A 27,089-nucleotide genomic window follows, 5' to 3' on the forward strand; every position below is an offset into this window, starting at 1 on the left:
GTTGTCCCCAAAAAAAGCTTCAAATGACTGACGTCATTTCACTAGCACTAATAAACTCGAGAATGCGATCGGCCGAGCGCGTGTCATCTGCTAAAATTGAGATATATCAGGCGACAGCTGTAGACGGGCGCGTAACGGAGTAAAATAGGGGCACTCAATTAAAAGGTGTCTTACCGTCCACAGCTGAGAGCAGTGGGGACAGAGTGGGGGAGGATCGTCGCTTAAAAGATGTCGATGGCTAAAAAGACAGTGTCCTATCCGGAGTCGAGTTAAAATTAAAAAAGAGGTTCAAGCACAAGGAAGAGCTTTCACGTCCTGCAATTTATTATGGGGAAGTGTCGACCAATGTGCGTGCCATAAAAGAACAACACGACGACATAAAACGCTCCATAGATCGGCGAAGGGAATCGATTGAATAGCTGGCCGAGGAAGAGAGACTGCAGCCTTGGCCGCTATATCAGCCGCCTCATTTCCACATATACCAACGTGTCCCGGGAGCTAGAGGAATGCCACCAAGACGCCCCCCGGGTGGAGCAAGCGCAGACAGTCCTGAATCCGGTGGACCAGAGGGTGGACAGGGTAAAGAGCTTGGAGACTGAGGAGAGAGCTGAGAGAATCTGAGCAGATAACATACTGTATCCGCTGATGGCGGCGGATGTAGTGGACAGCCTGGAGAACAGCGTAAAGCTCCGCAGTGTAAACCGAACACTGGTTGGGAAGCCAAAATCGATTTGGGGTGTCGCCAACAATATAGGCACTCCCTACACCTAACGATGTTTTCGAGCCATCAGTGTAAATAAATGTGGCTTCCTTCATTTGTGCACATAGAGCAGAAAATGCCCGACGATAAACAAGTGAAGAGGTACCATCCTTGGGAAACTGACAAAGGTCACGGAGCAGGCAGATCCGGGGACGGAGCCATGGCGGTGCTGTACCCCAAGTTGTCAAGAAGGTTTTAGGAAAGCGGAAGGAAAGAGAATGGAGCAGTTGACAGAAGCGGACTCCCGGTGGTAGTAGGGAGGAGGGGCGGCCTGCATACCCTACATCAAAGGAGGCGTTGAAAAAAATGTCATGGGCTGGATTAGCAGGCATGGAAGACAGATGGCTAGCATAACGACTCAGAAGGACTGCTCGCCGATTGGACAGCGGAGGTTCAGCAGTCTCAGCATAAAGGCTTTCCACAGGGCTGGTGTAAAAAGTTCCAGACACTAAACGTAATCCACGGTGGTGGATAGAGTTGAGACGACGAAGAATAGACGGCCGAGCAGACGAGTAAACTATGCTTCTATAGTCCAATTTCGAGCGCACTAAGGCGCGATAGAGGCGGAGAAGGACCACTCGGTCCGCTCCCCAGGAGGTACCATTCAGGACACGGAGGGTGTTGAGGGATCGCAGACAGCGAGCCGAAAGATAGGAAGCGTGGGAGGACCAGCACAGTTTTCTGTCAAACATAAGACCCAAGAATTTAGCGACGTCCGAAAACGGAAGGTTGACAGGTCCTAGATGTAAGGAGGGTAGAAGAAACTCCTTACGTCGCCAAAAATTAACACAAACGGTCTTACTGGGAGAAAAACGGAAGCCGGTTTCGATGCTCCAAGAGTGGAGGCGATCGAGACATCCTTGAAGACGTCGTTCGAGAAGGCTGGTCCATTGAGAGCTGTAGTAGATCACAAAATCGTCCACAAAGAGAGAGCCCGAGACATCAAGAAGGAGACAATCCATAATTGGATTTATGGCAATGGCAAACTGTACAACACTCAGCACGGAGCCCTGGGGTACCCCGATTTCTTGGGAGAAAGTACGGGAGAGAGTAGTGTTCACCCGCACTCTAAATGTGCGCTCTGCCATAAATTCGCGAAGAAAAAGGGGCAGCCGACCTCGAAAGCCCCAAGAGAACAGTGTGTGGAGGATGCCTGTCCTCCAACAGGTATCGTATGCTCTCTCCAGAACAAAAAATATTGCTACTGTTTGGCGTTTCCGGAGAAAATTGTGCATGATATAAGTGGAGAGAGCAACAAGATGGTCAACTGCAGAACGATGCTTTCGGAATCCGCATTGGGCAGGTGTTAAAAGACTTCGGGACTCCAGCCACCAAGCTAAATGGCAATTCACCATACACTCCAAAACCTTACATACACTACTCGTGAGAGAAATGGGGCGATAGCTAGAGGGGAGATGTTTGTCCTTTCCAGGTTTCGGAACAGGAACGACGATAGCTTCCCGCCATCGTCTGGGAAAAGTACTGTCTGTCCAAATTCGATTATAAAGGCGAAGGAGGTAACGCAGACTATGGGTTGGTAAATGCAGCAACATTTGAACGTGGATACCATCCGGTCCTGGGGCGGAGGAGCGAGAAGAAGAGAGTGCATGTTGGAGTTCCCGCATGGAGAAAACAGTATTGTAGCTTTCACGATTTTGAGAGGAGAAAGCAAGAGGTCGCACTTCCGCTGCACGTTTCTTCGGGAGAAACGCTGCCGGGTAATTTGAAGAGCTCGAAATCTCACTAAAGTGTTGACCCAATGAGTTAGAAATTGCGATGGGGTCCACTAATGTATCATGCACGACAGTGAGCCCAGAGACCGCGGAGAAACTAGGCGCGCCTGATAACCGCCGAAGCTGACTCCAAACTTCTGAGGAGGGAGTGAAGGTGTTCAATGAGCTAATAAAGAATTTCCAGCTTGCCTTCTTGCTATCACGGATGACGCGATGGCATTGCACACGGAACTGCTTATAACAGATACAGTTGGCTAAGGTAGGATGGTGGTGGAAAACGCGAAGAGCACGTCGCCACTCACGTATTGCGTCACGGCACGCCTCGTTCCACCAAGGAACTGGGGGGCGCCGGGGCAATTCGGAGGAGCGTGGTACTGAACGTTCTGCAGCTGTAAGAATAACGTCGGTAATATGTGTGACCTCATCGTCGACGCTGGGAAAGTGACGGGCATCAAATGTCGCTAGAGACGAAAAAAGTGTCCAATCGGCTTGGGCAAACTTCCAGCATCGCAGGCGCATACATGGCAGTTGAGGCTGCAGTCTGAGGACACATGGAAAGTGGTCACTCGAGTGTGTATCGTCAAGGGTGAACCATTCGAAGCGCCGAGCTAGTGGAACAGTACCGACCAAAAGGTCCAAGTGAGGGAAAGTTGTCGTGGAGGCAGACAAAAATGTAGGGACCCCAGTGTTGAGGCAAACTAGATCCGCTTGGTGGAAGACGTCTAGCAATAGTGAGCCATGTGGACAAGGATGTGGAGATCCCCAAAGCGGGTGGTGGGCATTGAAGTCCCCAACCAGCAAATAGGGGGGTGGAAGCTGACCAAGAAGATGAAGCAGATCAGCTCGTGCCATTGGTGTGGACAATGGGATGTATACAGTACAAAGAGAAAAGGTATATCCAGAAAGGGAAAGACGGACAGTGACAGCTTGGAAGGAAGTGTTTAAGTGGATTGGGTGATAATGGAGAGTATCATGGAGAAGAATCATGAGTCCTCCATGGGCTGGAATGCCTTCAACAGAAGGGAGATCAAATCGGACAGACTGAAAATGGGGGAGAACAAAGCGGTCATGGGGACGCAGCTTTGTTTCCTGAAGACAGAAGATGACCGGCGAGTAGGATCGTAAGAGGATTGACAGTTCATCCCGATTGGCTCAAATGCCGCGGATATTCCAGTGGATAATGGACATAGGGTGAACAGAAAATGGAGGAATGTGACCAAGGTTGCTGTCAACTCATCGACTGCTCAGAGCTTGCGACCGACAGCATGGAATGGCATTCAGCCGAAGGCAGAAGATCCTGATCCATGGGTTGTTCAGGAGCAGCTCCTGCCACCAGCGATTGGCCAGTTGATCGGCCGCCAGCAGTGCGCCTCGGCGACACAGAAGACGGCCGAGGGCGATTTCCACCAGGTGGTGCTGTAGATGGGACATGCCTTGGCGGAGAAGGAGATGAACTGGGTTTCTTAGTAGCCTTCTTGGAAATATGATGTTTAGATGGAGGAGGAACCGATGGTTGCGAAGTTGGAGTACGTAAAAAATCTTCACGAGTGTGCTCTTTTTTGGAAGTCCGGTTGTCTGACTTTTGGGCTTGAAATTTAGCAGAACCCGATGAAGGGTAAGCCATAGAGTGGGCAGGCAAAAGTGGTGAGGTTGAACGGGCGATCTTTGCACTGGCCGATCTGACGACCATGGCACTAAAGTGGAGGTCACAAGTCTGCGTGGCCGCCTCCTTTGTTGGCCGAGGAGAAGCAAGGACAGTGCTGTATTTTCCTGTCTGAGGCACGGTGGGCCAGCGACAGGCGAATAATTTTCGAGCAGCAAAGGTCGACACCTTTTCCTTCACTCTGATTTCCTGGATGAGCTTTTCGTCTTTAAAGACGAGGCAATCTCGAGAGGAAGCAGCGTGGTCACCCATACAGTTGATGCAGTGAGGGGATGGAGGTGGACAAGCACCCTCGTGTGCATCCTTGCCACACGTAAAACATTTGGCCGGATTGGAACAGGACTGGCTGGTGTGATTGAACTGCTGACACCGATAGCAACGCATAGGGTTTGGGACGTAAGGGCGAACGGAAATTATCTCATAGCCTGCTTTGATTTTTGTTGGGAGTTGAACTTTGTCAAATGTCAAGAAGACAGTGCGGGTTGGAATGATGTTCGTGTCAACCCTTTTCATAACTCTATGAACAGCCGTTACGCCCTGGTCAGATAGGTAGTGTTGAATTTCTTCGTCAGACAATCCATCAAGGGAGCGTGTATAAACGACTCCACACGAGGAATTTAAAGTGCGGTGCGCTTCAACCCGGACAGGGAAGGTGTGGAGCAGTGAAGTACGCAGCAATTTTTGTGCCTGGAGGGCACTGACTGTTTCTAACAACAAGGTGCCATTCCGTAATCTGGAACAAGACTTTACACGACCTGCAACTGCGTCGACACCTTTCTGAATAATGAAAGGGTTGACCGTGGAGAAGTCGTGACCTTCGTCAGACCGAGAAACAACAAGGAACTGTGGCAATGATGGAAGAACTGTCTGTGGCTGAGACTCAGTGAACTTACGCCTGTGAGCAGACATAGTGGAAGGTGAGGAAACCATTGCAGAAGACTCCCCCATGATTACCGGCGTCTCCGATGGCGCGCTCTTCCCTTGTGGGGGCCCCTCTCTGAGGGCACTCCCGCCTTAGGTGATTGTTCACACCTCAGGTCACACCTCCCGACAAACGGACGGAGGGACCAATCGGCACTTTCGGAAGGTATCAGCTTGGGTAATCACCCCTCCCTGGGCTTGGCCGTTACCAGGGGGTACGTACGTGTCCTACCTGTCTACCCGGGGCGGGGAATTACGTGTTACTCCATCACCGGCTACGCACAAAAATGTGTGGGTCGGCCTTCAGACACGCACAGGGAGGAAGAAAGAGAAAGGGAAAGACAAAGAGAGGGAAAGGAAAGAAGAGAGGTCTCAAACGCCGCAGCGGAGAAAAGGGTAAAGAGAAGAGGTAAGGAAAAGAGAAGGACAAAGGAAGGATGAAGACAGACAAGCAGAGAAGACGAAGAATGCGTTGCATTTACGAGCATCCGTCTCCGGACGTAGGCACAAACCATACTCTCAGAGGGGGAGAAAGGGAAGGAAAGAGCCAGAGGTGAGGGGACGGGGGGCGAAGATGGGGGATAGGGAAGGATGCGGAAAAGGAAGGTATGCAGCCCGGAAAGGAAGGAGGGCCACATTAGCTCGGGGTCCCGTGCTCGCTACGCACGTATCCACAAAAGAGTTGTGGACCCCCTGGAGGGGGGTGGTAGCCTACGGAATATCAGACCAGCTGTGTGGCTGGATTGAAGAGTTTTTAGCAAACAGAACACAGCATGTTGTTATCAATGGAGAGACGTCTACAGATGTTAAAGTAACCTCTGATGTGCCACAGGGGAGTGTTATGGCACCATTGCTTTTCACAATATATATAAATGACCTAGTAGATAGTGTCGGAAGTTCCATGCAGCTTTTCGTGGATGATGCTGTGGTATACAGAGAAGTTGCAGCATTAAAAAACTGTAGCGAAATGCAGGAAGATCTGCAGCGGATAGGCATTTGGTGCAGGGAGTGGCAACTGACCCTTAACATAGACAAATGTAATGTAACGCAAATACATAGAAAGAAGGATCCTTTATTGTATGATTACATGATAGCGGAACAAACACTGGTAGCAGTTACTTCTGTAAAATATCTGGGAGTATGGGTGCGGAACGATTTGAAGTGGAATGATCATATAAAATTAATTGTTGGTAAGGCGGGTACCAGTTTGAGATTCATTGGGAGAGTCCTTAGAAAATGTAGTCCATCAACAAAGGAGGTGGCTTACAAAACATTCGTTCGACTTATACTTGAGTATTGCTCATCAGTGTGGAATCAGTACCAGACCGGGTTGATGGAGGAGATAGAGAAGATCCAAAGAAGAGCGGCGCGTTTCGTCACAGGGTTATTTGGTAACCGTGATAGCGTTACGGAAATGTTTAGCAAACTCAAGTGGTAGACTCTGCAAGAGAGGCACTCTCCATCGCGGTGTAGCTTGCTCACCAGGTTTCGAGAGGGTGCGTTTCTGTATGAGGTATCGAATATATTGCTTCCCCCTACTTATACCTCCCGAGGAGATCACGAATGTAAAATTAGAGAGATTTGAGTGCTCATGGAGGCTGTCCGGCAGTCGTTCTTCCCGCGAACCATACGCGACTGGAACAGAAAAGGGAGGTAGTGACAGTGGCACGTAAAGTGCCCTCCGCTACACACCGTTGGGTGGCTTGCGGAGTATAAATGTAGATGTAGATGTAGATCATTCATCCAAATCCATTACGAAGAACAGCCCTAACCAATGAGGAACGAGTCAAGTTATACATTAACAGACAGACAGAACTATTGCTGACAATTTCTGTTAAGTGTACTAACAACCAATTATGACTAGTGCTAATCTAATTTATTTGTTAAGCATGGTAATTAATTCTATTACCTTTTTTTTATTTTATGTGTAAATCTGCCACTTTTTCTCCTTAGAAAATATTCATTAGTTGTTTTCATAAACTAATTCATATTCATTTATGAAATCATAGAAGTGTAAATAAAGGTATCTAGGCTATTAGCATGTTACATGGATGTCATTTAGTGCGCATAGTATGAGCATACCAAATACTGAGGCAGATTTATGACTGGATTTATGATATCCTAGTAGAAGGAATTCAACACATGGTTCTTAATGGGGACAAAAGCAAGAGATGTAAAGGTATTTTTGGAATTACCCCATGTGTTATAGGACCATTACTGCTTGCAGTATATGTAACTGGTCTAGTGGATAAAATCAGAAACACTATAAGGCTTTTCACAAAAGATGCTGTAGTTTATTGGAAGATTGCTCACCAGAAGAACGTAGCAAACTGCAGGAAGATATATGTAGGATTGGTGATTGTTGTGGGGACTGGCAGCTGATTCTTAACATATGTAAAGGTAACTGCACATAAATAGGTGAAAAAACCCATTACTGTAAGATTATGCTGTTGGCTATAAATTATTGAAAACAGTAACAACCATAAGATACTTAGAAGTAAATCGCCAGAGTGACAAAGTGGTATAATGACACTGAACTAACTGCAGGTAAGCAGATATCAGGCTGAGACTCATGAAAAAATGTTAACAAAATGTAATTCACCTACAAAATCAATGGAAGTACTCTCTGGTTCACAGCCAGATTAAAACATCAAACTAAACCAATGTTTCAGGGATTCATGTGTCTGCCATCTTCAGGAGAGCCAATACTGCTGCTGCTGCTGCTGCTGCTACTGTCTCCCTGTGAAAACTAATGTCCAGACTGGAAACCATCATTCTACATATAGACCCCCCTACCATACACAGGACATGCAATTACACCATGGTGCTGCTCCCACCACGGCATTGTGGTGCCGACCATACTAGACACCAGTGCCAAAAATGTATTGCAATAAAAGACTCTCCTGAAACACTATGGCCGACCACACCAAAGAACACTTGCTTTGATGCAGGATAATACATGGTTCCACATCCTGCTACAAGAAACCACTTCTCTCCATAAATCTAGTTATCTGCCAATCTAACTTCAACCAACTCTTTATAAACACTGTTGCAAAAACCAGATGTGCTGGCAACTATCAGAATCTCATAAAAAATACATCCATTACCACTTGTTTAAACAATGCTCTGCTACAACTGATTTTTCAGGTTGTTGCAGAATCGTGATGATGAGGTTCCATGGACCTGCCCTGAAATGTGTGAATTGTTTGCACAACATAAACCTTCAAACAATGACATGGAATTTAGTACATGCCAGACTTCCTAAATTCAAAACAAGGGTGCCAAAACCTATGAGCAAGGAGGGCCAAGCGCCCCCCCCCCCTTCCCCCCCCCCCCCCAAAAAAAAACAAAAAAAAGACTCTCAGGAAAAGGAAAAAATTTAATGCAGTCAGGTGAAACCAATTTAAAAGTCAGTGGTTTTTAACATGGTCGGCTTGAGAATTTTTATGGCTACCTAAAAGTTGCCATTCATCATCAGAAATATTAAAAATATACCGCAGCCACAAGTCTAGACCCCCCTGCCCTAAAAGTTACTGCATGGGTGCCCTTGATCCCAACTCATCCTTGACAGAGCTGAGTAGTGCCCTAATCTTTACAGGTAGATGGAAGACATTCTTAATACCAAATCTCCTTAAAATGCTTCTGATCTTAAATGATTGGCCTTAAGCATAAAGAATAAAGGCCACAGACCTATGCTACTATTCATGCACTTCTGGTGATGGTCCAGATCCCACAGCCCCATGAATCTGCTGCTCAGAATATCCAAATGCCAAGTCTGTGAGTTCTTGGGTTAGACAAGACTATCTGTGTATGACATAGCATATGCTCTACATATCAGAGTTTTACGGAAGTCAGTGCATTGGTACAGTGGGTTGTAACCCTTTGCAAGCAGATATTGCTCAATATGTGCCAGTTTTTGATGAACACTGTGAGGTAACAAGCGAGTTGTGGCATCCTGGAAATATTCTAAGTTGGCGTGGCCGCGTGGAGGCCTCTCAGTAGGCCACGGCCCGGCAGCAACCACGTGGTGTCGAACGTTAGCTGAGCATAAGAGGTAGCCCAGCGCGTGGTCCAGCCGCATGGCTGGAAATTCCATGGTGATGTTGTGTCAATGAAGTAGACATGCCAGGAGTGCCAAAGATGGCAGACTTTGTGAAACCATAATGGCAGACATTTCACAGTTCGTATAGAAAGTAATAGTAGCCAGAGGAATTATGATACTTACAAAAAAAAAAAAAAAAACATGTACATTGCCATTATTTGCACAATTATTCTGATGGTGTAATCAGATTTTCAATATCTTTATTAGTTTAAAGTTTAGTATCTGATGGTAAATTATACAAGTAACATCAAAAACTTCATCTGATTTCATCGACCGATGTGTCTTTAGAAAGCTATTAGTGTAAACCTAAATTGGTATGAATTACAGGCATGTAACTTTGAAGTTACATGTCTTTAATTCATACCAATAGTACATGAGTTATTGGAGGTCAAAGTGGTCGATTACTGTCGATTGTGTCAGGCCATAAGTACTCCACAGTTACACAAAAAAACAGTAGCAGCATGCTTGTAAATATATTTATTCATTTATGTCTTTGTTTATATCCAAACACTCTATTCATGAAGAAATTGATCAACTATTTACGGTGTTTAAGAAAGCACAGAGATGTTAGGCTACTGACCTACTTTTGCTTGCTATTCCTTTGATATATGTCTATTTAATTTGCTTATGTATTTAATGATGTGTGTTAGAGCGTGTTTATGGTCCAGCCGTAGGAATATTTATTTAATTTCAAGTTGTTTAAATGTTAAATCCGACATTTCATGTGTGTTTCAGTACGTTTGTGAGTATGCATTGGCTTGGAGACATGGAGGGAGTGCTGTAGCCAACCACAGTGCTTGTGAATGGGGAGACTGGATGGAAGTGGGAGAAGAGCATCGTTTCCGGAGAGGACATGAGGAGTTCTGGGGAGTGCAGCATGAGGGACGCGATGGTAGGATGAACACACAGTCGTGGGGAAAGACTTGGACAATGGAGCAGTTTGCGCGTGGTCACAAGAGATAGAAATATTTCGGAGTGCCGAGTTGTGCTCCTGTGTGATTTCCATGGCTTCTGCAGTGAAGATGTAGTATGTGTTTAGGAGTGAATATCTCGTGAGCTATGTTGTTGTTCGTAACTAATTATGTGAAGTAGGAATCTATTGTTTCTCAGTAATTCAACTTATATTTTATTTAATTGCTGGACCATCGACACCAGTAAGTGTTTTGCAGAAATATATCGCATTCTCAAAAGTACTTCCACTGTTGTACTCATCATTTGAAGTTGTTAAGATACCAACTGCAGATTTTATTTAACTGTACTCTTTCATTTATAAATTTCTATGTTAAATTCGCAATTGCCGAGTGACAGGAACCTTCGATGATTTGATTCATGTGTATATTCATATTGTGTACTGTAGACTCAGCAGTATTTGGCTTGTAATGCGGCAACTACATATCCCACCCCCTAAGACAATGAAACCAGCCAAAACTTTTAATATTGCAACTCTGAGTCGGTGGGTACATAGTTGAGGGCCACGTCACACAATATTTCATTTTATTTTTGAAAGCCCGCAACACTATGTCGCAGAGTACAATCATGCTTTTTGTAAACTGGGGAGGAGAGGGATGGTGATAGTGGGGAGATGGGGGGGAGGGGGTGGCGGCGATTGGAGGGGCAGGTGCATGGGCACACTAAGTTTCGGTCAGTTATTTTGTCTATGTGCCAATGTAATGTGGACAGTGTCACTTTCTTAACCAGTGTGAGTCCAATCCTGCTAAGGGCTATGCATACTCAACAATAAGTGGTAGCAGAGGTTTTCACACACAAGATGCCTCCATATGCAGTTTCAGAGACATTACAAAATAAATGAACTGCAAATTTATTTGTGCTAGTTAGACGTATTCATCGTGGAAACCATATCAAGGACAAATAATGAAGTTTGGAAACCTAAGAGTGCGAACTATAAGTCAAGTCTGAGGCTGAAATATTCTCTTATACTTAATTTAAAACCAAGTTTCTTTGAAAATCAAAATTTAAGAATGATATAAAAAGGCATGGATAAACTTAAGCAGTCATAATATTTAGCCACTGTCCCTAAAATGCTTATCTTAGTGACTGATTTTTCAAAGATGATCTTGTAACAATCCACGAAGATTGCAACCCAATTTACTCATTCACAATATTTGTATTGCAGATTTGGGTGTAAGACCTTCTGTGCAACAAGGTCCCTTCAGAACCATCAAATTTGTTGCACATTTGGAAAACAGAAATGTAGCTCTGAATTTTGTGTAATTTACTGATTTGTAGAATCTAAGCAATGATTGGTTTGGCTAGTTAGAGTAAATACCAATGAAGTCTTTAGTAGATAGTGTGCACAGTTTTCTCTTATGTGCCTTTCAAATAGTGTGAAATTCTGAAAATTCAAAAAAAAGTAATCAGAATAATGAGCAAAGTTAAGCCCAAGGAACACTGCCGCCCCCTCTTTATCGAGCACATGATATTAACTGTTGTGAATCTATACATCTACACAGCACTGCTTTATGTCAAAAGCAACTTAAATGAGTTTGAGACCAGAGAGAACATACATCCCCACAACACCAGAGGCAAACTGGACTTCGACAACCAAGACACAGACTCACAAAGACTGCAAACTCACACAAAATAATGAGTTTAAAACTCTTCAATAAACTTCCAGCATCTGCTCAGTCACTGACCAGTAATATTTTCAAACGTATGATTTATGACTGGTTACTCAAACACCCATTTTATAAGATAACAAAATATTTTGAAATAATGATTGACATTAGTATATAAGAATATTCCTAAAAGAAAAGGAACTAAATTGTAAAAACTTTACTGTAAAGTTATTGTTAGTTGTATATTTAATGTTCAGACCTATACCGCTGTAAGTGGTCAATGGTGAATAAACTGAATACTGTATATTGTGACTAGGGGCACAGAATATGAAGACACTGGGTAGCCCAATTACAGTGTATTTTCTTCCCAAGTTCATCAATACCTGGATCTGGATGGGTGGCATGGCTTCAGTTGCATGGACAACGCTACTGTCTACTGTAATCATGTTTTTTTTCTGTTACATGGCCATCAAAACATTCTGTTCTGTTCTTGTATCCACAGAAAGCAAGAGGTCAATCACCTCAACCACCACAGATGCCATCTGACATTGTGCATCAATCTGTTGGCTCTCACTGCTTCTAACCACAACTATTCAGTGCACATAGAGTCAGGGTTTCCTCTCCTGTCAGTACGAAAACTTTCCTTCCTGGATCTGACACTGTGTTACGCATTCCCCCATATATTATTCCCCCTTCCATCCAAATTCCTCTCTTTCACTAATGCTCCATTACTTCTGTTGTTTATTTTTTAGTTAAAACTAGTCCTAATTTGGTCACCACTAGTGAAAGACACCTACCTGTCTCCCCTCTCCTTCCATGCAACACCTTCCTTTTCTCTTCCCCTTTAAGTTACAATCCTCGCACTCCATATTCATCTGTCTGGATAAATATTAATAAATATATAGTGTCACTGTGTGTGTGTGTGTGTGTGTGTGTGTGTGTGTGTGGCCATTACCACAATATCTATTATACCTTTGTTGCAATGGCATTTGTGATGACTTGTAGGTTTCGAGGACACTGACTGATGTATGCTCTGGCTGTACTGCATTTCCTTCCATGGTCAGTAGTTGTTTGTGTCAGCATAAAACCTGGATGTAAATCATATTCAGTTTCTATAAACTTTTCTTTGATATGTGACATATTAAAACAATGAAATCAATGAAGTTTGAAATACCTGTAGCTTCTTCCTGGTTGAGATCTCTTACTAAATAACCCAGTTCTTTTCCAGCTTCCAGAAATGCTTTTGCAAAGGTACTGGCAAATTTAAGATCCTCTACAGGTAAGCGACCAAATATGGAATGATACTGAGCTGTAAAATAAACAGATAAAATAAAAGATGATCAGTATAAACCTTTCAATGAAAGTCATTTCAACAGCTCATTAATATTTCATTCTAAAGTAAAAAGTGAGAGATACTTACATAAATTTAAAAAAATTACTTGAAAGTCACATATCCACAAACCCACAAGGAAAGGGAGAGAGAGTGATAGAGAGGAAAGGGGAGAGGGGGATGAACATGTGAAAGTTTATAAAAGGGAATCACAAAATGACAAAAAGTCATGGAGAAAAAGATCAACTAGCTAGTTAAATAAATCTTTTTCATCGGCAGGTCACTTTCAAATAATATCTGACATTTCAGGTTAAGATAACAACTTATAAACTAAATGTCAACAAATTCATACGTACAAGTTACTTTCACAAGGACTTACACATTGTGTATAATGATAATTTACATGTATATAGCCTGCAAATAAGTTAGCTGATACCGTCCAAATTATGTTACACTATTCATTCACATCTTGTAACTATAATCTGATTAAGGTTACTTGGCAACTAACGTCTGTCATTTGCTACTACAGTGTTGCCACATCGGCTGCTGGTTACCGCTTGATTATAAGTGACAGCCAAACACGATGGTTCACTTCACAAATCCTGTTATTGTGTGAATCAGATCTATGATGGAAGTGTCATCCACAAGGTATGAAGAAATGCAAGATTCTCTGTTGACAGCTGGTTATTAAGTGACCAATGACTGAACTGTGGCAGGCTATGGGTTTCTTAGCCTTGAATTTAAACTCTAGTCCTACCTTAACCATAATGTCGTGGCATGTAATGTATCTGAGGAAATGGGGATCAACAATCCGTGGCAAAACTAAAATCACAATCACTTTATTCATCGTGACTAAAGCCAACCTCTACAAGCAAACACAAGACAGAAAAATTTCAGTTTCACTACTAAATGCTTAACTATACTTTCTCACTATCATTGGTAACCTGAAATTGTCCTCACATCGGCTACACAAGCTGCTGAATTTCCAACCAATGAGCAGTCCTGGTTGGTACTTGGTTGCAAATTATAGGGAACAAAGGCAGATACCAAATGGAAAATGAAGGGCAGGAAGAAAAATAAGACTAAATTGAAAAAGCCAACACAGTTATGAAAATGACACAGAAAATTATTATAAATAAATAAAATTACATTTAAACCAATTAACTGAATAAAAATAGTAATCAAAGTCATTTGATTAGATTTAGAAATAAAAAAGATTGCTGCTTTCAACGAGATTCGAACCCACGGCCATTTACATCTCAGGTTTAAATGGTAACCACTGCGTTATACCACTATGTGGTGGCTGAATGTTACACAGGGTGTTCATAAATAAATATCAGGGTTTTAACACTTTATGATATTTATCACATTAAACTTACAGCTATAAATGATATGTCAAATGAAAGAGTAACTCGAACATTTGTGTTAGGCACCAGTGCGCATACGCAGTGCGCAATGTTTCCGCAGCAATCTGCTAGACAGTGGTAGAAGCGAAGATGGCGACTAGTGAACAGAAAGCGTTTTGTGTTATCAGTTTGCAAAGACTGAAATGTGTAGTTACTGTGCAAAGTACGTTCGGGTGAAGTTCGGTTGTGATCCTCCAAGTGATAACAACATTCGTAGATGGTATCATCAATTTAAAGATACCAGCTGCCTTTGTAAAGGGAAGAGCATAGGACGACCAAGAGTTAGTGAAGAGACTGTTGAGCGAATGAGAGAGTCGTTCACTTGTAGCCGAAAGAAATCAGTCCAGAAGGCTAGTCATGAATTACAATTTCCCGTGTTGACTGTTTTAAGAAAATGCATACAACTACGTCCTTACCGTTTACAGTTATTACAGGCTCTAATGCCAGCAGACCATGGATTAAGTGCCAACTTTGCAAACAAAATGTTGTTTCATGACGATGAAAATTTTCTGGTTCATATTGTCTTCAGTGATGAATCGACCTTTCACTTAAGTGGATATGTTAACACACACAATGTGCACATCTGGGGCTCAGAAAATCCTCACAAGGTGGTACAAATGCAACGAGATTGCCCTAAAGTGACTGTTTTTTGTGCCGTATCCTGGCGGAAAGTTTAAGGGCCTTTCGTTTTTGGTGAACTTACTGTAACTGGCACTTCTTACCTTGATACACTAGAGCAATAGCTCTTCCCTCAGTTGGAAGAAGATGAGCCAGAGAACTTCATTTTCCAGCAAGATGGTGCGCCACTTCACTGGCATAGCGAAGTAAGGGATTTGTTGAACTTCACTGTACCCAAGCACTGGATAGGCCGCAAGGGGCCCAATGACAGGGCTTGCTTTGCATGGGCTCCACGTTCACCCGACCTAACGCCACGTGATTTTTTTCCTTTGGGGCTTCATCAAGAATCGTGTGTACGTGCCTCCACTACCAGCAGACCTGCCTGAATTAAGAAACTGGACAGAAGCAGCTGTTGCTACAATCACTGAAGACACACTTATCAATGTTTGGGAAGTACTCAGCTATAGACTTGATGTGTGCCATGTGACAAATGGTGCTCACATTGAACATTTATAAGGGTCTTGGTAAAACTGTTTGAGCTGCTCTTTCATTTGACATATCATTTATAACTGTAAGTTTAATATAATAAATATTATAAAGCATTAAAACCCCAATATTCATTTATAAACACCCTGTATTTATGTCTCTGGTGACCCATTTGCAGTACGGCCTTGTAGCCTTCAAAAATTCTGCTTCACACAACATTGTGTGAAGCTTATCTAATGCAATTCAATATTTGCAATTATAATAACTGTATATGTGATGCTCAAACATGTTTTGTGCAGAAAAATCCAGTAGTGTAGGGTTAGTGCCATGAATGAGAAGTGTGTATTTCTTTAGCATCATTTTGTGTGTGTGTGTATGTGTGTGTGTGTGTGTGTGTGTGTGTGTGTGTGTTTGTGTGTTGTTTTCATTGCATTTATCATGTGTGATGAAATACAAAATAAAAGGGCTAGACCCAGGATTCAGGGTCCAACCAAAGCATGAAAGAAAGCCAGACAAGGAATTGGAAGTGCACTGACCAACTGTTGTGGTAGTTTGGTAACAGCAAACTGTTCAGACATGAAGTTTGATGCTCTGACTGGAGGAAAGCAGCTCCAACACATTAAGTATTAACTATCAAGAAATTTTAATTGGACAATAGTCACTGTATATATTATGCATGTGTCCCTTCAGCTGACAGTAAGACCACAATTTACTCATGCCACCCATAAAAGGAGATTAGTAGAAGGGGGTGCTGAAAATTAGTGCCTCTGTATCTTTTATGTGAAAATTCTGATGGCTTCTTAAATAAAGCAAATATTATTAACATTATGCATCTTTATTCTTCATGTCTACATATTTATTTCTCAACACAGTCACCCTGGGAATGAACACATTTCACCCAAAGAAACACCCCTTTGTTGATACCATCACTGTAGAATGTTTGATTTTGTTGATGGAGCCACAACCTCAGCTCTGCCTGCCCGCTTCATCACTATCAAAGTGAAGTCTTCGAAGGTGTTCCTTAAGTTTTGGGAACAGATGAAAATGAATCCAAGGCAACCGATTGTTGCAGATGTTACAGCACTCATGTGTTGTCTGGTAATGGCACGTTAAAGAAGAGGGTGTCCATTTGTGGATAAACTATGTGGATTTGAAACTTGATTATAGCATGCCGTTTCTCACAAATCAACATAGTTATGTTCACACCAATATGACATGTTCTATAATTCAGATTCCTATGGTGGCAGAGGGCTGCAAATATGCTGACATGAAGAATAAAGTTGTATAATGTTAATGACATTTGTTTCATTTAAAAAGCCTTAAGAGATTTGACACAACAAATTTGGGGGCATTATTTCCAGGATGCCCTCATGTTTTCCATTGCAGATCTTTGGCATACCACTTCCTGGTAAAAAAAGCAGCATAGTGAAAGAGAGTATTGCAGAGTGATGGAGGTGTTTTATTATTCAATTATGTTACATTTTTACCAACTTATATGTTAGGCTATCTAAATTACCATATACTGTATAGTATGTATTACTTAAAAGTTACAATTTAATTGCCTTTCTCCTTTCTTCTAAAAAAAAAAAAATTATGTGATATTGAGTTATATCATCAATGAAGGAAAAGACAGTTTGCCACACACCACAAAGAAGACACGTCAAGTTACAGACAGGCACAATTAAAAGACACTCACGTGTAGCATTTGGCCACAGTCTTCATCAGTAAAAGAAGCACACTTCACGCACGCACAACTGCCAACTCCGGAATCTCGGGCCACAAGGCATTCCGGCCTGAGACTCTGAAGTTGGTGGTCAGGTGTGTGTGTGAGGTGGCATATATATATAAAAAAATATAGGGAAACATTCCACGCGGGAAAATATATCTAAAAACACAGATGATGTGACTTACCGAACGAAAGTGCTGGCAGGTCGATAGACACACAAACACACACAAACATACACACGAAATTCAAGCTTTCGCAACAAACTGTTGCCTCATCAGGAAAGAGGGAAGGAGAGGGAAAGACGAAAGGATGTCCATTTGAGAAGGTACAAGACCTACAAGCTGGTGACTTTCCCCAGCATATGGAATTCTGACAATGGTATTTACACCAAATTGTAAATATCTCTTTCTTCCAAATATGTATTATGTTTACGGACAATGCTGGCTTCACAGGTAAAGGAATATTCACAAGCCACAATGGCTTGTGAGATGGCTGGGAGATGGAAAATCCTTAGGCAACCCATATCCTCCATCATCAATAGAGGTTTACAATAAATGTATGGACATGTATTGTTCATGGCCATCTGGGTCATATTTTCGGTCTAAAATGCTTAGCGAAGAGTATCTTTTGCCATGAAGTACTACCAGAAATGGAGGAGAATGTTTTGCTAACAGCCAGGCAATGATTACGGTTTCAGCATGATGAGGCTTCATCACACTTTATCACCCCATGTCAGAGAACATTTAGACAGTTTCTTCCCCAAATGTTGGATTGGAAGGAGTCGGTCAGCACCATTACCACCACATTCTCCCAGCTTCACTCACATTGGGACAGATGAAGTGTTTGGATACGAGACACTGATAAACATTTCAGAAGATCTGGTTGCCCATTTGGCTGAAGCTGCAGCCATTATTCGTGGAACACTTGGTTGTTTTGAGCATGTTAGACAATCATTAGCAACCAGATGCCAATTTGTATTAATGTAAAAGAACAGCGTTTTCAGTAACATCTCTAGAACAATGTTCATCATATGACAATTTGAACACCATTGTTGAATGTCAGTCCAAGAACCCCAGGAGGGAATTGATGCAACTGAACAGATTTGCCACATAAAAAGGTATGTCTTCTTATCTCTTGTAAACATTCCAAAAAATTTTATACACTGTTTTTTTTTTTTTTACACTTTTTATATGTCAGGATGGAAACATGTACCATTCTGAATATAAAAAAGTTAATTATAAAGTGCCCCAGGGCTTGGTATAGGGACCATTGTTATTCTTGATTTTTATTAATGACCTACCACGACAGTTTTCAACAGCTGATACTATATTATCTGCTGATGACACCAGCTTCATTATAAAAGGGAAGAGTGATTATGAGAGGCAGCAAAAAATCAATAAAACAGCAGAAGTGGCAGAAAAATGGTTTAAAGATAACTGTCTAGTTGTTAATGACAAGAAAACTGTGTCGATGAATTTAAACCAAATAAGGAACAAAAATAGGACCAATGTAAAATTCACATTATCAAATAGCCAAATTCAGTAAAAGAATCACATAAAATTTTTAGGATTATGGTGGATGAGCATCTAAGATGGAAAAAACATGTAGAAATGCTTAACAAAAAATTAAGCAAGTATTGTTACATATTAAGAGTGCTTAAAGATTGCTGCAATACCGAAACACCATTAAATGCTTATTACAGATACATGAATAGTCTACTGAAGTATGGAATAGTGTTCTGGGGAAATACCTCTTTTAAGCTCCAAAAGAAAGCTTTAAGATTAATAAGTGATGTTGCTTACAGAGCACCATGTAGCGGTATCTTTAAGGAATTAAAAATCATGACTTTACCATCTATATTTATATTTGAAAGCATATGCTTCATACAAAACCATCAAGTTCACTTTTGAATAGTGAGATCAACCATTATCAAACAAGGAAAAGGGATGATTATCATAGGGATGTACAAAGAAAATCAATATATCAGGACTGTGCTGTTTACAAACCAAAAATTCTGTACAGTGCATTTCCAGATAGTATCAAAAAAATACCAAACAGTAAAACATTCAAAAAAGAACTAAAAAATCTACTAATAAACAACAGATTCTACAGCATTAACGAATACCCAGAATTTTGCTCGGATCTGTAGATCTACTTCATAACTCTCTAAACATAAATTCATAATTATCAACCGTACCTAGATAAAACCAAACTTCTTTCATCCATGTATGTATGTAATTACGCACCCAGATTTTGTGCTGTATGCTACTATGCCTAGTTAACTAAAGTACTGGTACTTAATAGTTTAAGTAAAATCAACCAAGGGGTTTCGCAACCTTTCCTTCTAACTGCACGTACGTAAGCAGTATAATGTTTTTGGTACAAAGATGTGTTGATACCAATGGTAAGATTTTGTACATAATATAAACATGTAATATTTTATACTACTCTGTACTTTGACAAGTCCAATATTATGAATGTGATAATACAGGTGCTAAATAAATAAATAAGTCTAAGTATAAAGTTTATTAAGATTTCTAAATAGAAGCCAGCAGTGATTTCTTGGGCCAGCTCTACACACTTCTCGTGTATTTTTTCATATTTATTTTCAATATATCACTTATAGGTGATGACTGACCCCCTAACAGTAGCCAAAAAGAAATGTGGAACTGGAATAATCCATAATCTGCCGATCTTAAATCTTCAGAAGTAACTACATCTCTCTGTTTCCATATTATCTATGTTGTCCTTGAATTCTTTCGCAAATATGATTGATGTGTTCTCTGCACATAAACTTGGAGTCAAGATGAAATCTTAAAAGTCTGATAGTTGTTACATAATACAGTGTGTTGCATCTATGTTACACAAAAGTTTACTGGAGGAAACCATTTCACTGCAGCATCTAGTGATGCCAATGACATTTGTTTTAATACTGACACATCTTGACGAGTAGTAGATACTGTTATTTCATCTACACTGTATATCACAGAATGGGGAATATGATGTGGCAAATCACTTATTGCAATTATGAAAGACAACAGTCCAAGAACCAATCCCTCAGGTAAGCCCATCTCAACAATTTTCATCGAACAATGCCTGTTTCTCAATGAGATATATGGTTTTCCGCTATAACCCATAAAGCAATTACTTTCATTCGTGTATTGTTTACCCTTTAATACTCAGCTTCTCAAGTAATATTTTACCAAGAGTACAACAAAAATTTTACTTAGGTCATATAAAACAAGTAAGACCATATTCTAATTTTTAAAAGCTATAATTATCTGGTTTGGATAAGAATTGTTGAAATGTTATTTTTTTTCCACATTGACAACAAAACTGATTATTTGAAAGAAATATGCTCTTCAAAATAATCCCTTAGTTGATTGTAGATAAGGGTTTAATATATTCCGGAAATTACTGTATATATTGAGATTTGCCATGGAGTTTACTTATTTAAAAAAAATTGATATAAGTTTTGAAAAGTTTAGTGATTCAGAGAACATTCCGAATTTTAGATATTTGTTAAAAATAAATGCTAAAGGCTGACAGATCAAATGAGCGGTTTTCTCAAGCTGACTTCAGCGGGTGTGATAGAATTCTACTAAAAGATCTGTTTTACTGGAACTTGCCTACAAAGAAGTTCACTTGAATTCATCATTTTAGAAACAATATAACTCCACTTTTTAAGCAAAATGAATTATTTATGTCCAGGCCTTCTTTAAGGTTAGCTGCAGCATTCTGTATAGAAGAGACATAATTTCCTTGTACCTGTGTATGTTTTTTGTGTCTGTAAGTTTGTGTTAGTTTTAGAAACAACATAATCCTTGGTGTATTGGTGTTTCTAAGCTTAATGTTGAAGCACTGTTGATTTTGTTGGCAGTGCTGAGTGACCTATTTATTCTAATAAGAAGATTTGTCCATGGTTGTCTCTTAGACAGAACACAACATTCTTGGTTTTAGTTATCTTATGTGATTACAAGGTGCAGGTTGATTGCAGTTTTATTTTAAGGTTCTGTGATAATGGATAACTTCACAAAATGAATGGATAACTCCACAAAGCGAAAGACGGGTTTGAGGAATGAAGCTGAATACAAGAGTGTGATGATTAATAAATAAACTATGTAGGACAAACAATTCCAGAAAGAAAAACATGTGAGAAATGCAATTTTAAGAAAGCATATTTTGCTACAGTAGATATATTTGATCAGACATCTTCATTAGAGAGATTTAATATTTTAAAGAGCAAAGATGAAAAGGATATATATTTACAAGGTCTCATCCCCTGTGACAATGTACAAAGATCTCATCCATCTAAAAATGTGTCATCCACGCAATTTTTAAGTACTTTATCATACTCAATAATGAAAGAAAGGAAGTCTGCTGGAAGGCATTTATAGCTTTCCATGGTCTTAAGGGTGACAGTAGAACCCATCACCTAAGAGACTTGTTGCTAGCCAGTAAGTCTCCAGTTGATTTAATAGGGGGAAAAAAACCACAGAAAAATCAAAGTCTGCTGAAATTAAGATGCCCACTCATCAACATACTGAGTCTTTTCCAAGAAAACAGACTCACTGCTCCTTCAAGCTGAAAATTATCTTGATGCAAAGTTAAATGTGAAAAATCAGGAATTTTTTAGCTTTTCTTTTGTGGCTCATTTTCTGCTTCAGAAACCTTCATTGCCTTCTCGTCAAGGAACGGAGACTTTTAACCAGTATTGTGCCTCAGGTTTTATTTACCATAATTTTATAATGACTATCAATAACAAGTTTCACATTAGAACATGAAAAACATCCTGACAGAGACATTACATACCAGTACTATGCCAAATACTTCAAAGACCATTTTCACCTCAGTTTTGGGAGGCCTTAGGTACATGCTTGCTGTACATGTGAAGTTCAGGTACAGAAATTAAAGACTCCACTCCTTAACAAAAGGAAAGGAAGGCTGCTGAAGCAGTGTTAATGATCCATGAAAGAAGAGCTAAAAAAATTTACAGTTCTCTTCAAACTTCCACGGATCTGTGCAGAAAAAGGGACGACCTGGCTGTTTTAATTTGAATTACATGTAGAAATATTTTACTGCCTAATATTCCACTGGAGGAATTGTTTTATCTATGGCAGCTAACCTTCAATATTTTTTAAATTTATACTGCAAAATCAGGAGATCGTTTTTACTTCTATGATGAAATCCAGGGTAACAAAGGACCAAATGAAGTAGCTTCTTTTCTTCTGCATTACTTAGATAATTGCATTCCAAAGGATGTGGGGGGAACTGCACCTCTTCCCTGAAAGGACATTCTTTTCTCCCCAATGACTGTGATTTTTGTGTTGTGAAGAGGCTTCTGTCACAGCATGATTGAATTTATATCTTCCTAAAGAAGTATGTGAGGTAATAGTAAAGACAAGACTCCCTAGGAAGTTCATGGTTACTACGGTAGGCACTGAAGATGAAATTAACTTCAAGGATTGGTGGCCGCCTCTGCATATAGCACTCAAGCACTCCATCTTCAGGCCACGAGTGGCTTACTGGGACCATTCGACCGCCGTGTCATTCTCAGAGGAGGATGCGGATAGGAGGGGCATGGGGTCAGCACACTGCTCTCCCAGTCATGATGATGGTATTCTTGACAGAAGCCATTACTATTCAGTCGAGTAGCTCCTCAATTGGCATCACGAGGCTGAGTGCACCCCAAAAAATGGAAACAGCACATGGTGGCTGCATGGTCACCCATCCAAGCGCCGGCCATGCCCAACAGTGCTAAACTTCGGTGATCTCATGGGAACCGGTGTATCCACTGTGGCAAGGCCCTTGCCCCTCTGCATATAGCAAGATAGTAAATTGACTAGAAAGTGAACATGTTTCAAGAGACAGGCATACCGCACTCCAGATATCGACATTAAGGCATTTCGAATACTCATCTTGGCATCAATGGGCAGTAGTTGCATCATCATTGAACAGCAGCAGTGGAAAATACACCCATCATGTGGGATACTAGGAAGTGAAATGTGTCTTAACTGCAAACAAGGACATACAGCAGAGAGCTGTCAATCACTGGAGCTAAACATGCTGACCTGAAAAATGTCTTGCAGTACATTCCTGAAGAATATCAGTAATTTTACCCTGAAGTTTTGGACAAACATTGATAATCTTAAGTAACTGTTTTCAATCTTGCATTTGTATTGCAAGTCACAATATTATAAGATTATTTTTGTTGCTTAATTTTAAAAAAAGGTAGATGACTCAAATTAATGTTAATGTTGAAGGCAATATTTTACTAATGTCCTACATTTGTTTAAATTTTTATATGTGTCATAGCTTTTGAAAGTAAAATTATTATTAAGTTGATTACAATAGCACATTTTAGTGATAAATTTTCCCAAGCATTTGAGTTGGTTTTAGAAAAAAATGTAACTTTGATCATTTTGATCACTATTTTGACTGTGTCTTCTAGGAGCTGGAGATTATATTTTATGTTAAATTACTCACATAACTATACTCTTTTAAAAAGGACAAAGCAAATTTTGGTGTGTGTTGAGCTTCCTTTTAAAAAAAGATTTTTTTTATATTTCCTGAAACACATGCATTTACAGAATTACACTGCTCCTAAAATGGCGGATTCACTTGGAGAAGTGCCAATCATGTAGATTCTGTTTCCAATTTCTTTCATTGAAGTCAAGAAGACCTCATTCAAACCTGTCTTGTTCAAGTCATCATTCTTATGTTGACACATGAGTGTTCTTGTGTGATAATCCCCCATACTGTTTTGCTCTTGTTGGAGAAATTTCTATACACTTTTCATTAGGTACCTATTTCACATAGAGCAATATAGTTTTGTGAAAACATTTGTAATTCAGATGTGCTTTGTCATCTCTATCAGCTCATTTACTCCCACTCTTCTAGTTATTTTTCTTCATGTTTACAGTAACTACATTTTCCCCTAATGCTATCAAATTCATTGTTTCACCAATTTGGTAACTGTCTTTTTGGATGATCTTTGAAATTGGACTTCCTTAGAGGCAATAAGTGTACCACATGTCAATGTATTTAATAAAGAACCTATCAAATATAACTTCAACATTTGTTTGTTCAGTCTAAGTTGCCTACAAAAAATGCTATTTTACTTAACTTAGAATAAATTTATTTTATTTCCAACTATGATCAGAAAAGTGTTAGGTCCTTAGACTACCTCTTTCAGTCAGTGATGTTCATCTTCAGACCTGTAGCAAAACATGGGAAAAACACAAATACAACTAGTGGATTCTCTAGATCTTAAAACAATATAACAGGCCATAATGAAAAGTATTACTGACACACATGTAGAAAACAAGCATGTTAAATATGACAAGGCATACCTGTTCTAAAACACGTCCTAATATAATGAAGCCACAATGGCATCATCAAAAGATAAACACAAACTTAACACCTTCACACATATTTAAAATATGGTGTAGACTAGGCCACAGTCTCAGCAGAGTCATGTTGCTAACAGCGCTACTGTTAATTGCACACTGCTGTATTGGCACAAAGTAGATAGGAGTAATGCCACCTACATTCTGTATACAAGCAAAGATTACACAGTGGGTTTATCATTCAGAAATCATTTTTGAATGTTGTATGTTTGTGAGAAGATTGTGTTATACCTTCTGTAAGAAGGAAAATACTTGATCAGTACTTGTTGCAGTTTGTCAGTGGCAGGATAACAGCCTATCGAGACTGTAGTTTATTGTTCTATGGTATTGCTGTTCATGTTAGTCGAGATCCTACAACAGTCATCAGTGGGTTCAAAAGTGCTGTACTCAATGCCGTGCGGGATCTCAAAGGCCCCAAGTGACTGGTATCCATCAAGAATAACATTTTATTTGCTGCTGTGCAGATCATAGTCACATCATGTACAGTAGAGTGTCGATTATCCGAACGTCGGTCAACCGAATGACCGCTTAACCGAATTGGAACTGCGTACTCGCTCGCACCTGTTACTCTCCCACCCTACCGTCCATCATCCCCCTCACTCCCAAACTAAGTTTCCCACAGTAGTCACCGCACTGGGCCACCGCTGGCAGAACATTGCTTCTAATGGGGTCTTCACAAGGTGCTGCTGACTGGCCAAGCTGCCAGTCACTGTGTTTCAACAATCAGCACACTTCTGTCGGCTTGGCTCTGGCAGTAGAAGTAGCAGCAGTATCAAAGCTGTTAACAGCAACACCTGCGCCAGCTTAAGAGTTGAGGCGTGCCGCTCGGCGCAGTTTGAAGGATTGTGCGCCCCCGAGAAGAGCTTCTCACGGTGCAAACCTTCTGTTCTCTGTTACGACCACTTGTGTGCTGCTGTGTGAAGAAGTGAACTTGACGATACAAAATGCTTAAACGTAAATGTGTTGTCCTTTCTATGAGGGACAAGTGCGAGATTATTAAAAGGTTAGAAGAAGGTGAATCTGCAACCACTTTATCCAATGAGTACAAGGTGGGGAAGTCGACAATTAAGGATATAAAAAAACAAAAGACGAGCATAGCAAATTTTATAGCTATGATTGATTCTACTGAAGCCGTAAAACTATGAAGCTCGCCACTAACACAGATCTAGATGATGCTGTTTACAAGTGGTTTACACAAAACAGATCGGAAAGAGAACCTATCTCAGGTCCCGTTCTGTGTGAGAAGGCAATGCAGTTCAAAGAAAAACTTGGAGGGCCTTCGAACTTTAAAGGTATAGGTATATATTTTTGTTTAGTAAACTGTGCCACATACTATATATTCCTACTGAAGTTGCCTTTGTATGTTACTTTGTAAAACTAAAAGAGATGCCTGTTTTTATGAATAAATTTACTGTACAGTACTTCTTTTTGGCAAATAAACATGCCCAGTTTGATTACCCGAACAAACCAGTTTTCCGAACACTCATGTCCCCCAATTACTTCGGATAATCGACGCTCTACTGTACATTGAATCCGGAAATCAGCTTGTTGGCAGCAAGACAAGTAGCCACATGCCAACTGCATGACATCTAGAGCACCATGGACTGTCAGCATGGTGGCCTGTGCTGCAGTTTTGCTTGAGTGAACAGCGGAGAGAGACATGATTACATTTATTAGCAAGTCTCTGTCGTTCACCAACCATGACTGGACAAATTGAGTTAGAAACTATAAAACTTATATATACAAATAATGCGTAAAAATACAAAAAATTATAACATATTAAATATTTTACTATGCACAATGAAATATCATTTCCATGTTACCACATTTTACTTTTTTCCCACTTTTTTTACATTCATTTTTGTCATCCCCAACAGAAGTCTCATTCCCTCAATACAATTCTTTCCCGTCATTAACGATTCCATGTTAAATTTCTTGCATTTTAAGTTTTCTTTAACATTAAAATGATATTTAACATTTTAATGTGATTTCATGAAAGACTTTTGCTTCCATTGTTTATTCACATCATCGCACATGATCAGAATGAAGAGGAAAACCCACGTTCGCATTTGTGTTTGTCAGCACTCTTCCACTGTCTTTGTGACTGATGCTTTGTATACTGTGGAGAGACAAGTAGAGCTAACTACTGTTAGAAAGAAACAAAGACAATTAATTATTTCAGACTTTCTTTAAATAGGCAAAATTTAAATTGTTCTAATTTCATATTTTGAACAATATAAATAGAATAACCATAACCGTAATTCATTCATTTTGTTTGTTGTGTTTCCTATGCTTCCCCATATTTTACACTTTTTTGGTACAGTCTGATGAAAACTGTAAAAAAGGGTTTTACTGTATG

General features: G+C 40.4%; 1 protein-coding gene across 2 annotated transcripts in view; it reads right to left on the reverse strand.

Annotated features, from left to right (window-relative positions):
- Nucleotides 1-27,089, reverse strand: part of LOC124595463 (glucose dehydrogenase [FAD, quinone]-like) — a 192,288-nt gene that overhangs the window by 70,053 nt on the left and 95,146 nt on the right. For both annotated transcript variants that reach the window (XM_047134212.1, XM_047134213.1), the window contains exons 4-5: nucleotides 12,930-13,064; nucleotides 12,728-12,843 (exon numbers count right to left, since the gene is read on the reverse strand). In XM_047134212.1, the coding sequence (XP_046990168.1) occupies nucleotides 12,728-12,843; nucleotides 12,930-13,064 (251 nt within the window). The remainder of the gene's footprint in view (nucleotides 1-12,727; nucleotides 12,844-12,929; nucleotides 13,065-27,089) is intronic.

The sequence above is a fragment of the Schistocerca americana genome, chromosome 2 (assembly GCF_021461395.2).
Source record: "Schistocerca americana isolate TAMUIC-IGC-003095 chromosome 2, iqSchAmer2.1, whole genome shotgun sequence".
Taxonomy (NCBI): domain Eukaryota; kingdom Metazoa; phylum Arthropoda; class Insecta; order Orthoptera; family Acrididae; genus Schistocerca; species Schistocerca americana.